Consider the following 17,594-nt stretch of genomic DNA (forward strand, 5'->3'; position numbering starts at 1 on the left):
ATAAGAACCTAAGAAAGAAAATGTGCATCTATGAAATCTAGCAACTTTCCCTAGGCTTCTAGCCAGCCTGCCAGAACTCAAGAGCCCACAGAATGCATTGGAGGAGGGAGCTGGGTTGCCATGACTACGGAGCCACAGGTAGAGAATTTAGTAATATCCACAACATAGTGAAAGGTGAACCAAGCACGGGCCAGCAGCAAGGACTTGAATGGAGAACCAGAACCGACTTTAGAACAGATCCAGAGTCAAGAGAGGTCAAGCTGAAGGCTTTGGCGCTTAAACACAGGGAGTTCTGTTTTGTTTTGTTTTGTTTTTTGTTCTTGCTACTCTGTTTATTTTAAGAAGAGATCTTGACAAAATCTGTGTACCCCTTTAGGTGAACTCCACCATGTAATTATCTCCCCTCCCAGAGGTTTTTTAATTGGGCATAAAACCTGAAAGAGGATATCAAGAAGACAGAAAATACATTCAGATGGAGTTGAACACCAATGGTCCTGCAATGGTAGATATGAGCCAGACTAATAAAAAGCCTTCAGTCTGCAGACTTAGACATTGAAAGTACAAACACAAATTCAAATGCTTCTGGTTCTCCCGGAGCCTTTAGTAAGTTTTGGTTTGAGGACCCAAGGTTGGACCTCTGAGATTAATTCTGCCCCTAGGGCAACAAGTACAGATTGTAAAACTCCTCAAAGCATTATATTGATTTTTAAAAAAGAGTATCAAAGAGCAGGCTCTCAAGAGGTATGAGTCAGCTAGGAAAAAAACACTTGCTTAGCAAACAGGAAGCCCTGAGTTGAATCCCCAACACTACCACAAACAAAATTCAAAGGGTGAACAAATGCAGCAATGGTACTCACTGGACACTATGTTGAAAACAAATTCTGCAACTTGTAGGTAGGATGGGAGGAGGAAACAGAGAGTGGGAGAAGGGGTGACATTGTCCTGAAGGAAATGTACTCCGCCTGATTTATGTAACTGTACCACTCTGGGTTTTCAGATTGGTTGTTTTAGAAACCTCCATTTGAGTAATTTACAAATTATGTTGATTTATGTTATCCATGGTACTAATAAGGCAAAGTTGATCAAAACTGGCAATTATTAAATTCTATCAACCTACTTGTAGTTAATACAGAAAAGGAACAATAAGGCTCAATCTTTGGACTGTGAGTCAATTTTCCAAATTTAGACTGTGCTCACAACCCTTCCCCTGCCCTTCAGCCTTTTCTTAGGTTCTCTGAGACATGTATCAGAGTTTAGCTTTGGTTTTCCTCAGACCATTGTTTAAAGGGCAGACAAAGAAAAGAGGAAGTAAAAACAAGCTGTATGGAACAGGAAATGTCAGAGGAAAGGAAGAGGATATATAGAGAAAAGCTATTTCTCTTGTGTTGTATATAGTCTCTGAAGGTTATTCTACAATTGAAGCTCAAAAAAAATCGCTGAGCGGAGACAGAGATGGAGAATGACTTCTTGGCTTCTGCCTGTTTGTACTGTGCCTTGTCTGGCTCGGGGGTTTTGCCCCTACGTTTATTGCTCTCCTCATGCCTGAAATGGAGTCCTAGAGAGATGGAGTAACTCCTTCAAGACCTCACAGTGGGTCAGCTGCACCAGAATTCAGGCTGTTTTGCTTTATAGACTTATGGACGATGGATTCCGCACAGATGTCAGATCGAAAACCAGAATAATTTTCTTTTCTTGAAAGCTAAAAATAGAGTCCCAGAGATTGCATTAGCCAGTGTGAAAAGTTGAAGTAAAAGACCAGATGGACTTGGGGAGTAAATGTAAAAAGCCAGTCTAGTCTGTAAATAGAAAAGAATGAAGCAGATATATAGTGGAGTGTGTGCGTGTGCGTGTGTGTGTGTGTGTGTGTGTGTGTGGAAGTGTTTGGAAGTGTGTGGAAGTGTGGGAGTGTAGGGGTGGGAAGCTGTGTATATGGTATGTGTATGAGACACATAGACAGACAGACAGACAAAAATAGAGAAGGTTGATTCATTTCTTTTTAATTTCTCAAGCTGTACTGTAAAATACAGCAGAACTTAAAGCTGGATTTCATTGAAGTCCACCTATTCTTGATATTTCATTGCAAATCTTCCTTGATTAATATAACTTCTGTTTCTTGTAACAACTGCTTAGCTTCAGGCTTCCTTCCAGTTCAAATGTAAGATACTTTTGGGTAGGAGAATACTAAGAAAATAGTTCTCAGGCCACAAGAGCTATTAGCAAAAATGCCCTCCATCTGCAAAGTATCGATGGAGCCACATTCATAATGCAAGCAGTCTTCGTTTGAACCAGTGGCAGATCTTCACCTTGGAGGGGAAGCATCCACTCAGAGGTATAACCAAAGCATCTCTGACCCACATGGTCAGAGAAATATGACTGCATCTCTGCTCAGTACAGAGTACACCAGAAACATTCTGTAAGTCAACCAACTCCAGTTACTATCACCGTTCTATGATTTCAGGGAGGGCACATCTGCTCCCAAAGATTCAGATAAAGTTAAAATACCAGAATTGATGTTCTCCAGTTAACATTTGCTACAACTTTAAACTGCAACAAAATTTTATTGTATCATTTGCATTGTATGCACTTTTCTTCCTTTTTCCTTTTTTTGTAAGTCAGTTTTAACAATTTTTGTTACTTTGATACAAAAGTATTTTCACAGTGGGAAGATAAACTAAATGGCTCTTTATTATAATAAAATTAGTTTAAAATTGGAGTGGTTCTTATCCTAAAATAGAAGGAAGCATTCCTTGTATCCTAAGCTTTTTTTTTAATTGTGAAAATACCGTACAGAGGGGTTACAATTACATTAGCAAGGTAATGAGTACATTTCTTATCAAGCATTGTTGCCTCCTCTTTTGTTTCCCCTTCCCATACCTTCCCATCTCCTCCCTTCCCTACTTCCAACCCCCCACCTCACCCCCCCACCCCACCCGCGTCAAAATTGTAAAGTTCATTTTTCTACATAATGTCTCATATATTTCATTGTTGCAATGGGTCCACCTGTATCCCTATTTGAACAATTTGTTTTTTCCCTTCCCCTCCACAAATTGAAAGGCTTCTAAGCTTATTATAAAGCTGTAGTAAACAGGGCATGTGGTATACTCCTAAAAGAACAGATAAGTAAGTCAATAGAACAGAACAGAAATCCAGCCAATCAGCTAAGCTTGACAAAGAAGCAAAGCTAATTTTGACACAAGTGGTGTTAGACCAACTGGATCTCTCTAGGAGGAAAAAAAGCCAGTCTTTATATTTTTTCATTAAAAAGTTAACTTAAAAGAGATGCAAAATACAAAAGTTTGAAACAGTTTTAACATAATAGAAAACTGAGATGCCCTTGGGTGTGATAATGACTTTTAGATGCAATACCAAAGGCACAATCCATGGGGGCAGAGGGGAGGGGCTGCGGGGAATAATCAATAAACTACTCATGAGTAAAGTTTAGAATTTTTCTACTCTGTGGAAAACAATGTCAAGAAAATGAGATTGGGGAAAACATCAGCAAAACACACATCCAGTAAAAAAAATTCACAAAAAATCTGATTGAAAATGGGACACACATCTTAATAAATACATAGCCAAGAAGATATATAGGTAGAAAAAAAAACCTGTGAAAATATGTTCCATATGTCCCTTGTATTCAAGTGATGCAAATTAAAACAGCAAGGAGATACCATTAAAGACCTATGTGACTGGCCAAAATCTGGAATGAAAATGACATCAAATGCTGATGAGTGATGGAGCAGCAGGAACTCTCATCCATCCATCACTGGAGAGGAGGTAACAGGGCATAGCCATTTTGGTAGCTGCTTGTATCATACTTGTATCATACTTGTTTAACCCTAAGGAACTGAGAAATTTCTGTACAAAAATCAACACACAGATGTTTTGAGTAACTTTAGTGATAATAATGAGTTATATATCTTTGGGGATAGGGGTTAAATGGAAAATGTTTGGAATGCCCTCTTAATTTATTTGTAAACCTCAAATTCTCTAAAAAATAATAAATGATTCCTCAAATATAAGCAAATAATGAGAGCTTCTGAAAAACATATAAAGACATTTTCTTATTGGCGTTTTTATAACTTAAGAGAACAGTCACTTGGACATGATTTTTTGCTTAGACATTCCATGTACATACCACCAAAAATGGAGATGAGATACAAACATGGGAACAAAAAAGACTTAAAAACCTCATAGTGTTAACCGAGAAAAGCCATATATAAGAAAAATTGTTATGGTCCCTTAGAGATAAATGACCCAAAATAGTCCTACTTAAGAATATTGTCCTTCATAAAGAATTATAGCAAAATGCAGTGCATTTGGTCTAAGTCATTTTTCTCTCCAACACATAAAGTATTATTCATGACATGCTTCACATTAAAAAAAATACCTGTATGTCTCAGTGAAAACATATCACACATGAGAAAAGCTATAAACATTTTTTATCATTGAGGATGGTAGACAGTTTATAAAAATTTGTGCCAGTTTGGGATCTTGTCATTGTATTTATTAACATTGAAGAGTATCAGGGAGAAATGAACCTGACGTAACCACAAAAATGTACACATGACAACATTGACCTTCATTATTAAAACTGTAAGAGTGACATGGTTTAGTGTTTCAGAAAGGAGTCTTGTTGTTTCAGTTTTTTCCCTAAGTTAACATAATTTGCTAAAATAAAGAAAGCTAATCTCTATATGTTGTTCCAAAAGTGATTTCCATATGTTTCCTTTGAAATACATAGAAATGGAATCAGAGTAGTTAATATGGAAAAATACAAGACTAGGAGGGAAATGATATAATTAATAAAAGACTAGTAAAACAATATCATTTAAAGGACAATGAAAGAAAGTATCCAACAGAAAGCTCACAGATTGGGAGAAGATCTTCACTAGCCATACAACAGACACGGGCCTCATATCTAAAATATACTTAGAACTCAAAAAATTAAATTCCTCAACAACAAATCCTCAAAGAAACATCCACCTGATTTGTAAGTGGGCTAGAGACTTAAAAGAGAGATTTCTCTGAAGAGGAAATACAAATGGCCAATAGACACATGAAATGCTCAACTTCTCTAGCCATAAAAGAAATGCAAATCAAAACAACATTGAGATTCCACCTCACCCCAGTTAGAATAACTATAATCAAGAAATCTAATAACAACAGATGCTGGAGGGAATGTGACTAAAAGGGAACCCTACTGCATTGTTGGTGGGAGTGTAAACTTGTTTAACCGCTTTGGAAAGCAATATGGAGGCTCTTCAAAATACTCCACATAGAGCTCCCTATGATCTGGGCATTTAGCCGAAAGATCACAGACAAGGCCACAGTAAAGCTACCAGCACAACTATGTTTATTGCAGCATTATTCACCATAGCTAAGATACAGAACCAACCCAGATGCCCCTCAGTAGATGAATGGATCAAGAAAATGCAGTACACACACACACACACACACACACACACAATGAAATTCTGTGCCTCCATCAGAAAGAATGACACCACCACATTTGTTTGGAAATGGAAAGACTTGGAAAAAATTATATTAAGTGAAGTAAGCTAGGCCCAAAGAAACATAGATCCCATGATTTCCCTTATTTGCATAACTAGTACACGTCTAGGATAATCTTACCAGACAAGCAGAAAAGGTTCAAAAGCTATGACATATGACCATATAAGATGATGCTAAGCGAAATGAACCCCAAGATAGGGAGACAAGAGGTTTTACCTTTGTCGCTGTTGTTTTTAATGTACTATGTGATTTTTTGTTTCTTTTGTATTTTCTTCCCCCATGGTATAACCTCTGTTTTTCACTGCATTTGTTTCCAGTGCACTGCATCTTGTATATATATTTTTTCTAATTTGGGGAGGGGAAAGGAAATAAAATGCTGTAACAAGGATACAGGTTGACCCATTGTAACAATGAGATACACAAGTCACTATGTTGAAAAGGAACTTTACAACTTTGGGAGTGGAAGAGGGAGGAGTAGGGGAGGGGAGGAGGAAAGGGATGGTAGGGGGAAAACAAAGGAAGGGGTAACAATGCTCAATAGGAAAGTGCTTATTGCCTTACTCATGTAATTGTAACCTCTCTGTATAGCATCTTTACAATAAAAAAGTATTAACAGAAGTTGTCTTTCTAAATTCATAGAAATGGGGAGCAGTGGAGTGGATAAAGAGCATAATGTTTACTTTTACTTTTTAAGGCCTTTCATTTTTATAGTTTGACACGACACATAATCAATTTTGCAGTAAAATTTGCAAGGACTATTTTTAGACATATAAAAGCAATGCTATTTTAATGAATTTATTTGGATATCTGTAGCATCCAATGAGAGTTCCTTTGAAATGTGTTCTTTTAAAAACTGGGTAGATAACCTTTCCAAAGAGGAAGAGGAAAAGAAGGAGGAAGAAGAAGTTGAGGAGAAGAAGGAGGAGGTGGAGAAAGAAGAGGAGAAGCAGGAGGAGGAGGCGGAGGGGTGGAGGAGGAGGAGGAGGAAAGAAGAAAAAAATTGATTGATTAAGGAAGATCTTGTATTGGCACTTAACAGATTTCTGCAAAGTCATTTGACTCATGACACATTCATTAAAGTAAACTGAAATGATAGAATCTCAAAAGCCACAAGCTGCTGAACAAAACATGTAGCTACATCTGTTTAGAATATTTGTATCCTTCTTGTTTGAGCCATGTGATCAGAAGATTGCTTTATTTTCAACCATAAGGTAAAGGAGCCCTGTGGGCAAAGATGATGCATATTTGGAAACTCCCACAGCCCTGAGGGAATGAGGAAAAGGTCTTCGAAAATGACATAGAGTTGGTCTGCCAAATTTTAAGCAGTTGTTAGTAGAGAGTGCTTCAGATCTTCCATGAGTAAGGAACATATTCATTCATCTTCTTAACACCAGAGAACAAATTCCTCATGCATTGAGACGAAAGTCTCTAATCTTGAAAACTTTAAACAAGTACCACTCATCTAAGTCAATGTTATTATAAGCTGAGAGAAACTGAGCAAATGTCTGTAGAGTAATAATGTAGAATAAAAATTTAATAAAAAGAAAGAGCTATAAAAGTACAGCTGCCAACTTATAGTCTATATTGCACATATTAAAATACTTTACAGATGAGAAAAATGTAGATATGAACGTATATACCTCACTGAAGAATCTATTTTGAATTGTAGAAATCATTACATAAAGTCAACCTTCATAAATAATAAGCCTTCCATGAATGTTTTGCATATGTTCTGTATATGCCAAATACTTCTAAGATTGTCTCAATATATTAATCATTTTAATAAATATATTGGAGACATTCTATTATACTTCTATTTTTTACACATGAGATCAAAAAGAAGTTTAATGACTTTCATAAGACCCAGAGTTTATATAGAAATGGGATAACTTGGCCATAAAAAAGTGCAAATCAAAAAAAACATTGAGATTCCATTTCTCCCCAGTAAGATGGGCCATCATCAAGAAAATATACAACAAATGCTGACAGAGAATGCAGGGGGAAAAGGAATCCTATTACACTGTTGGTTGGGAATATAAGCCAGTGAAACACTGTAGAAGGTGGTTTGAAAATTGCTCAAAGAAACTAAACATGCTGGGAGCTAGTGGCTCCCAGCTGTAATCCTAGCTACTCAGGAGGCTGAGATCTGAGGATCAAGGTTCAAATCCAGTCTTGGCAGGAAAGTCCATAGGACATTGTTTCTCCAATTAGCCATCAGAAAACTAGAAGTGGCACTATGGCTCAAAGTGGTAGAGTAGTAGCTTTGAGCAAAAAGAGCTCTGAGAGAGCTCCCAAGCCCTGAATTCAAGCCCTATAGCCAAAGAAAATAAAAACTAACTATAGAACTTCTCCATACTCCAGATAACACAATTGGCCATCTACCCAGAATATTACAAATCAGGCTAGTAAAAACTTACACATTCATGTTTATTGCCACACTACTTATGATAGCCAAGACCTGGAAACAGATACCCTACAGCAGATTGTACATATATACTCATCTATCAGAAAGAACAATGTTATGCCATTTGTCATTTTCAGGGAAATGGATGGACCTAGAAAAAAAAAGTTATGTTCAGTGAAGTAAGTCAGGCTCAGAGAAACAAATGTCACATGTTTTCTCTCATGTATGATAGTTAGATCTAATATACAAACATATATGATAACACATACAGAGCACTATGCGTGGAGATACAAGCAAATTGACTAAGGACAAGATACTTAGGAAAGTATCTAATGGTGTACCTTTAAACAACTAACAAATTGTTCAAAAAATTAATATCAGTAAGCTAAAAAATATGGGAGGGAGGGTAGAGGAATGGTGAAGGAAGGGTGAGCAGTCATTTTATTCAATACATGCTCTGTAATAATTGAGCTGCATAACTTGAGGGTAGAGAAGGGATGGGGAAAGAGAGAAGAGAATGATGAGGGTGACATTACCCAAGATGCATTGTGCTCCTAACCTGACTTCTGGAATTGAGATCCTTGGCAAAACTACCTAATAATAAATAAATAAATAAATAAATAAATACTTTTTTAAGGAAAAAGAAGTGGGATAATAACCCAGGAAATCTAGTCTGACTGCCAAAATTAGTTCTTTAGATTCTCTACGTCAGCTCAATACTATTCAGTGACATATTTTCCTAATCAGGATTTGTTTATAAATTTCAAAAATATCAAAATCTCACCCAAGGTGTTTCCAATTACTTACCCATGGACCACAATTACTTGCAGAGAACTGTGAAAAGGATTTGATCTTAAGAACACTAACAGGAAGTCACTTCAATCCAAATCAAAGCTGGATCATGACTTTTGATTGATGTTGACTGATTCTATAAAATCAGCATATACCTTTTTTGGAAAAAAAACTCTAATTACCACAAAACCATCAAGAAAAAAGTCATTAAAATATTATAAATGAAAATAATCTTCTCAAATACCCAATACATAAAGCGTAGAGAAAGTACCAAAAGCCCCATACTGCTATTATGAGAGAGTCAAACAAAAATCCAGTCTTTGTAGGTAAAACATCAAGACCTGTGCCTCTGGAGTCCATGTTATTACTAATATTATTAGTTTTTGTCAGCACTGAGCTTTGAATTTAGGACCTTGGGCTTACTAGGCAGATGCTCTGCCACTTGATGCATATAAATAAACCAAGCCCTATTTTCTTTGGATATTTTCTGAGACAGGGTCATGTTATACCTGAACCAACCAGAACCTTAGTAGTTCTATTTTCTCCTCCAGTTTGTAAGGACAGGCAAGTACCACCACATCCAGCTTTTCATTGGTGGGGGTGGAGGTCCATAAACATTTTTGCCCTGATTGGCCTAGAGCCATCATTCCTATGAGTTCACCTTGTAAGTAGCTAGGATTACAGGCATGAACCACTGCTCTCAGTTGTAGACTCCATCTTAATACCATCTTGTTAGCTACTTTGATACCAAAGTAGCTAACAAGCTTCAGTTATCTCTGTTTGGTTCTAACAGAAATAAAAGTAAATGTGGAATCATACAGGTCAGCTGTATTAGTGGCAACATAATGCTTTGTAAGAGTAAAGGAAAACTTAACTTATCAAGCCCCCTGGCATAAGGAAAATTGCCTCTGAATTTGGAATGTCACTTAGGGCCCAACCTCTCAATCATGAACAGAGTGAATCTTAACCCTTTGAGACACAAGTGATCAAAATGAAGCCAGAAGAAAATTGTTTGGAAAAGGATATGAAAAGAGAAGAAAAAAGATATGAACACAAAGACAAATGAAGACCATTCATTCCAAAATATTGCCTTAGCACAAAATTTATGCCAGAATATATCAGCTTGAATATAAAACACTTGTTGAAACCATTGTGCCCTTTAAACAACTCCTAACAGGAAGAAAAGAGATGGGCAACCAGCTGGAGGTAACGAAGTGTAAGCACAAAGAAGGACAGAGATAGAGAAGATAGAATACATCCATTGATATAGCAAATATAGCTAGACATCCTACAGGCATCAAAACACCAATAGGAATATATGAGTTTGCTCATAAATTTGAAATTTTACATAAAATATAAGATTTCTAGAAAAATACAAATACTAAATCTGACACAAGCTATACTAATTTCCTAAATTATCCTGTAAGCATTAATAAACTTCAATCTATAGTCAAGTATTTTCTCTACAACCACAGATACACACACACACACATACACACACACACACACAGAATTCCCTAGACATGCATATATTTTTTCTATCTGTGTACAGAGAAAGATAGAATTTTTTCAGTGGAATTTCAGGATTATGACAGACTACTTATGCTTCTCTTCGCCCTTCATTTAATGAGATAATTTATTGTGGTTGATCCATTTACACTTTCACTTTGAACCTAAATGGGAGAGATAATTTGACTTTTTTTTTTTGGTTTATAGGTCTCTAGCTCAAGAGGACTGGCATGGTAATCTGATGTGGAATTTAGGCCTGTACTGTGCACTCTGAAGTCCAGTGGATCCAATGACGGGAATGAATGTGTGTTGCTTGGTTTTAAATAGCTATGTCCAAGAAACAGACTTGTACTGACCCCTTCTTTGGCCTATGCCTTTCATTGTGGAAAGCCAAAGTTCCTCACACTTGAGGTAGAATGCATTCTCCTCTCCTCTCCTCTTTTTTTTTTTTGAAAGAAGGCTAAATAATATCACAATGAAATGGGATATTAACAAATAAGATTCAGAAGACTGTTGTTACCGAGGATAACTTGCTATGAATACTGTACTTCTTATAAAATTAGCTTTCTAAGACCCAGGCCAAAAAGTATTTAATAAAATCCTTTGTCTTTTATTATATATAATATTGGTTCATGATAAATAGTCTCTGCAACTAAGAATACAAGGAATTTTCCTAATTCTGATAAAGGACTTAAAACACATACAGTGGCTTGTCACACTCCCTGGTAATATATTGAAAGCTTGCTTCTGACCATCAGAAATGAGACCAGGATATTTACCAGTCCCATTTTAATTCAAATCATACTAGTGGTACAGTAAGCAAAAAAGGGTAAAAATAGAGGAGGAAAAAAATATTTCCATTCATATACACAAACACATGATTATAATATAGGTATTTCTATGAAAATATATGGATATGCAGTTCAATGGTAGAGCAATTGCTCAGCATATTCAAGGACAAGGGTTGATTTCTAGCACAAGAAGAAAAGATAGAGAAAGGGTAAGGAGGAAAGGAGAGAGGGAAGAAGAGAAGGAGGGAGGGAGAGAGGGAAAGATTATCAAAGAATATTCAGGTCAATTATTAGAGTAGAAAACAAAAAAAAGGTAAAAATATTGCTGTATTAAGAAAATAAACTATAGACACAATTTAATTTTATTTTGTCCTCTAACCAGATGTAGACAAAACATATTTCTATGCCACAGTAGATTTAAACACACACACACACACATACACACACACACACTTGATTTCAGTATGCAGTTATTCAACCAATACCACTTATTGTTCAATTTTCATTGTCAATGATTCTTCTCATTAAAAAGGATCCTCACAAAAGAATTGAGATACTTCTTGAGTCCTGGTTCCTTTATCCACTGGAACTTACACTATGCTTCAATGAATTCAGAGGGGAGTTTAGAATCTTTATTCTTATTATTGGTAAGATTCGAATTTGAGTTTTTTTCATTATCGGCTCTCCTCCAGATATTATAGGGTTTTGCAAGTATTTAGGAGGCTTGAAAGTGCCTTATAGAAAATGATGCAGATATTCAATTCTTTCCCCTTATAATAGATTTGAGTTAGTTATTATTTATACATTCCTAATGTAGTATATGGTTCTGGTTTTCTCGAAGGATATCACATGGAATGTATTTTTGTTCTGTTTAGTCTGAATTTTTTTTCTCTATCACCATTTTCTCAGTTAAAATAAAAGCCTAACGTCTTTCAGTCTTACCAGATCAATACAAGAGCATACAAACCTTAAGTATGTTTGAAGATCGGGATGGAAAATGCCAGTAGTCAGTGTGTGAGAAATGCACACAGAATGAGCAGGTCCACTTCAACATTCATTTGCTTCTCAAAATTAATAACAAAGGAAGCTTTATTTTCACGTCCTGTATCATATATGAGTGGCTAGAAAGTAAGTCTCCAAAAATACAAAATTTGTCTTTTACTTAAGTATCATCCTAGAAAACATTTAATAAAATGCTATTGGCTATATATTTATGTTTCTACCTGCCCAGTAAACTTAATCAGACAGACTTCATAATTCCCATGGCTTTCTACTTTCAGACCCACTCTTTAGATTCTTGTTTCTACTGGTTGTGAAAAGAACTCGAATTATTAAAGTTTTTCAATGATGAAAGATTGCTGTTTCTCTGTACTTTTAAGGGAAACTAAGTGTTCTGACATAAGCTTGCTCAGAACATTAGTGAATGTGTTTAGCTTATCCACAAACATCTTTCACATGAGAAAGAGTCACTAAAGAAGATTTGGGTGCCCTGCATCTTGTATATACATTTTTCTAATTTGGGGAGGGGAAGGGAAATAACAAAGTGCTGAAATAAAAATACAGGTTGACCCACTGTAACAATGAGATATACAAGACACTGTTGAAAACAAACTTTACAGTTTAGACATAGGGGGAGAGAGAATTTGGGGAGGTGGAGAGGGAAGGGATGGTAGGGGAAAAACAAAGGAGGGGGTAACAATGCTCAATAGGAAATGTATTCATTACCTTACTCATGTAACTGTAACCCCTTGGTACAGTGTCTTTACAATAAAACAAAATTTTTAAGTTAAAAAAAAGAAGAAAGGGTTGATCTCTCTGATCAAAAGAAAAATGTGCATTTGTGGTTATATGCTTTAGGAGTTGATGTAATGATGTCAGATCAATAAGTGATGTTTTACTGTTATATATAGTTGGAGGCAAAAACAGTACTTGCCTGTGAGGATTGTTTTGTAGTTTCTTTTAGCTTATTTTTTCTTATTACCATGTCAGAAGAAATGAAGGCCATGTTGATGGTTCACCTTGCATTCAAACTTCTAGCTGTACAGATGTAAGCCAAGGTAAAGTTCTCATCGGTTGCACACGCACGCGCGCGCGTACACACACACACACACACACACACACACACACACAAGAAGATGATGAGCAGGAGGCCACGCAGTCACATTGGATTGTTTGACTTAACAGTAACCGGACAGCTAACAAGCACTCCTGTCTCTACCCTTGGCTTTCAAACCCACAGCCCAAGAGGAAAACTAAAATAAAACACCGATCAGGGAACGTTCTTCCAATGATCTGTTTCATTAGGAAAAACTCTTCCTTTTGCTTCAGCTTTTGCTTCTTTTGCTTCAGCTTTTATTAAGCTGAGCTGAAAAGCAGCTTCACCTTGCTCTGGGAAAAGAATCTGAATTCTCAACTGGAAAAAACAAAAAGCGGAAATGTGTACAAGCCTTCACTATTTAAGCACACCTCCAGTTTCAGACCTGACTGAAAATGTGAATAGCAGGCCGCCACCGGAGAGGGGATTGGGTACCAAAGAATCCATTCTTTACACTCGTCGGAAAACAGGAAGTGATGAAACTCAGGGGACAAAGCTCATTTCTAGTACTTCCAAACCCAGTTTCCAGATGAAAGTGCCTGGAGAGGTGGTTTGAAGCCTTGCTTTGTTAAGCAAATGATGGGCTTACCTCCAAGACTTCAACCAGCCTGCCTTGTTCTTTCAGTTCTGTTCTGAGCCTGTTTCCAGAGCAAAGGATGTTTGTTGTCTCAGGACTCGATGCTATTAAGGGATTTTGGAAACCGAATAGTCCCAAGTCTATGCGCTTGCATACCAATGCCTCCAGCACTCAAAGGGTTTTCATAGATAATTGGAAGTTATGTATATCCTAAAATAGCTGAGCTGTTCTTATTGTTTCCCTTTAGCACTTAAAAATTAAGGGAACAAAGTAACATCATTTAAAAAACCCATACATTATGAGAACACCCAAATTAGAGTTAGAACTTGCATATAAAAGAAAAACAAACAAGAGAAAGTCTCCTTTGTTCTCTATTTTTAAAATGCAAGCAGCATAAAAAAGAACAAGAAAAAGTTGGATGGAGAGGAGAGAGAGTAGAAAGAATGAGCAAAACATAACATGTAGAGAACTAGGTTGTACATAAATAGCATAAATACATACTAACTATACAATTTTCAAAGGTAGAATGTTTTCATATGATTTCTTCTCACCTCTCTCCTGCATATCAGAATGCACACTGACAGGCTAGTGTTTTTGTGTGTGAGTAATATAATCAAGACCCGATGGATCACCAGGGAAATAGTTCAGTTTCCAGAGCCTGTCATACTCCCAATATGTACACATTGATCACATTTCTCTCATTGCAAATTTGTACATAAACTCCAAGTGGACAAAAGAACCTCTAAAACATACATACAGCTATTTCCATGAGACAAAGTAATACCAGGCCTACTTCTAAAGTGATGCTTTATTGGATAATGTATCTCTTATTTACTACTAATTCATTTTTGGTTTTCACTTCATTAACTCTATAATTACTCCTTGTACATTTCTTTCACTTATATGCATATTTTTTTTCATTTCAAATTTTGGATCTAAGTTCAGGAACTTTGATCATTCACAACCTGCATAATATAAGGTAGAACAGAACCTGTACTGACCATTCACCAATTTAAACATTAATGTTCCCCTTTCCCCAGGTGAAACAAAACCATGAAATACTTTGCAATACATTTTCAGAGAGTTGTTCATGATTAAGGATAAGCAAACCAAATGAAAGGACCAAATGTGACTCTAGCATTCTAGGTCTTTTCTCCAACAAATGGAGTGGCTTCTTCTATCCAGTCCAATCTTTGTGTAGCTCTCAGAGAAAACTAGACAGTAGTTACACTCAAACAATTCATTCAATGTATTAACACACCACAGCCCCAAGTTCCAGTAGTACTGGGAATTGAACTCAGTTCAGTTCACACATGCTAGATAAGTACATAAACTTTGAGATATATTTCCAGCTCTCAAGGTATTAGCCTAGATGAGTTAAACTTTGCAAGTTAAACTTTCCAACTTTAAAGAAGCCTGGAGAGAAGTCTTTAACCTGATGAACATCTGTTGATGGGAAATCTTCATTATCTGGGGAGAATTTTAGAGACTAGAACTCTCCAGCTATGCACAAATTACCTTGTCTGCAAATGAGTAAACGGAGAGAATGCAGGGTTGCCAACTGACTACTTACTCACCATGTTTTCTAATGTTTTGACATGGAAGCCTTAGCATCAAGACTAGTGAATTTCGAAAGATAGAAAACAAGTGCCCCAGCAGCCTGCCTTTCAGGCAACGGTATAAACTAACCAGTCCTAAACACATACAACAACTAGCTTCATTTTCTGAGAGTGAAGCATCAGAGAGCTAGGGCCAAGCTCTTCATTCCAGAGCTTGTAACAATTATTTAAATTAGCCAATCCTAACCTGGCCCAGCCCTCTTAATTTGTCTCTCCTGGTCCTTCCTCTGAGCCTTCAGGAACACTTCCTTGCTTCTCCACTCACTCTACCCATAACCCAGCTCAGTATTCTCTCCTGTACACCTGGGTGGGGCAGCATGCTCCATTTTCTTGGGAACTGTGAATAATACTTTCTTTTCAATGGTAAACATCTCTTCAATTCACTATATTTGAATAAAACCAAATTCTTATTACCTGTGTGTGTGTGTGTGTGTGTGTGTGTGAAGGCCCCAAGTTGACAACATGATTAGCATCCACTTTGAATACAGATTTCATTGCATAACTGAACCAATGGTCAGGCTACCCAACACCCTGTGCAGCATCTCTGTATGCCTGAAACACAGCCAGATGTAGGAGGAGCGGCCACTCTTTGTAGAGTGGATTCTGTGGTTCTCACGGGAGTAAAAAGTATCCATACCCCTTCACAAATGACCTTTACAAGCCAATACTAGCGTGTGCTCAATGAAAATAAGTACTGAAGGCAAATATTTGCAGCTTCTAACACTAAATGAAAAAGGAAGGTTATTTGTGATGTTATAAATGTTTCCACACTGATTGGCTCCCTGGCCATATTTTATTCAAATGGTTACATCTACTGAGCAAGGGAAAATACTACTTTAATCAAGCAATACATTTTTTAGTCAAATCAAAACGTGGTTGTTCTCTGATTGCCTATGGTACAATGTGTCCCATTTAAGGGATTTTTGCTCTATGAGTTATCAAACGACCAAAAAGGATTCTTATACATTCATTTATAAATAAAAATGTTGCCGGGCGCTGGTGGCTCACGCCTGTAATCCTAGCTACTCAGGAGGCTGAGATCTGAGGATCGCGGTTCAAAGCCAGCCCGGGCAGGAGAGACCGTGAGACTCCTATCTCCAATAAACCACCAGAAAACCGGAAGTGGCTCTGGAGCTCAAGTGGTAGAGCGCTCGCCTTGAGCTGAAGAGCTGAGGGACAGTGCCCAGGCCCAGAGTTCAAGCCCCACGACTGACAAAAAAAAAAAAATCAAAGATATATAAATAAAAATGTTAACTCACATCCTTTTCAACAGCATGGGCCCAGGGAGAGGAAGGACACTGGGTGATTTCCAGTGCAAAGAAGATGGCTGGAAAAAGAGAGGGATTGAACTGAAGTTGGATTTCATTTGTTTATTTGTTTGTGTATATATTAGGGTCAGATTGTTAACTAAATGAACCCAAGCCATGTTGCAAAAATTACTTTTTTTTGCAGATAAGCACTTACACGAAGCTACTCTCTAGCCTATGTTCAGCCTTTTGAGTTCAAAATAATTTATACTTCTAAATGTAGTTGTAAAAATACTACAATAGAATAATTATAGCCAGGCTCCATTGGCTCAAGCCTATAATTCTAGCTACTCAGGTAGCTGAGAATTGTGATTTGAAGCCAGCCGGGGCAGAAAAAGTCTGTGAGACTCTTATCTCCAATAAACTGCTCAGAAAAGGCCTGAAGTGGAGCTGGGGCTCAAATGGTAGACCTCCAGCCTTGAGCAAAAGAAGCTCCTGGACAGTGCCCAGTCCCTGAATTCAAGCCCCAGGACCTGTAAAAATAAATAAATAGATATTGCATATGCTCTTCAACCAGGTTTTAGTATTTTATATAGCTTAAGGATCATGTCTTCATGAATGGATTCATGTTGTTTTTGCAAGAGTGGCCTAGTTATTTGTGATTGAGCTGCTCCATGAGGGAGTTTGGCCTAATATTTTTTCTCTGTGTCATGTGTGCTTACTTGGTCTTCTACTATGTCATCCTAGCACACAAGGGCCCTTCCTACATGAATAATTGAGCATGGAATCTCAGGGATGTTTTCTACCTCAGTTGGCTTTGAACCTACATCCTCTGATCTTAGCATCCTGAGTAGCTTGAACTGCAGACATGAGCCACGGGCCCCAGCTCTGCTCTCTCATTTTCTCATTTGTCCCTTTACCTCTTTTTCTCCTATAAACTTGTGCCAAAACTTTTCACTGGCACTAACATCATTGTTCACATCTGTTATAAGATTTATCTTTAGTATTCTTTCTAATTATATAGGTCTGTGATTCTTAATCCTGTT

The 17,594-nt window shown here is 37.1% G+C and overlaps 1 protein-coding gene across 1 annotated transcript in view; it reads left to right on the forward strand.

Annotated features, from left to right (window-relative positions):
• Window positions 1-13,445: 13,445 nt before the first annotated feature.
• The window catches only part of Tmem229a (transmembrane protein 229A), a 50,256-nt gene continuing 46,107 nt past the window's right edge, over window positions 13,446-17,594 (forward strand). The window contains exon 1 of the mRNA XM_013019906.1: window positions 13,446-13,655. Coding sequence (XP_012875360.1) covers window positions 13,446-13,655 — 210 coding nt within the window. The remainder of the gene's footprint in view (window positions 13,656-17,594) is intronic.

Source organism: Dipodomys ordii, unplaced genomic scaffold (genome assembly GCF_000151885.1).
Source record: "Dipodomys ordii isolate 6190 unplaced genomic scaffold, Dord_2.0 Scaffold48, whole genome shotgun sequence".
NCBI lineage: Eukaryota > Metazoa > Chordata > Mammalia > Rodentia > Heteromyidae > Dipodomys > Dipodomys ordii.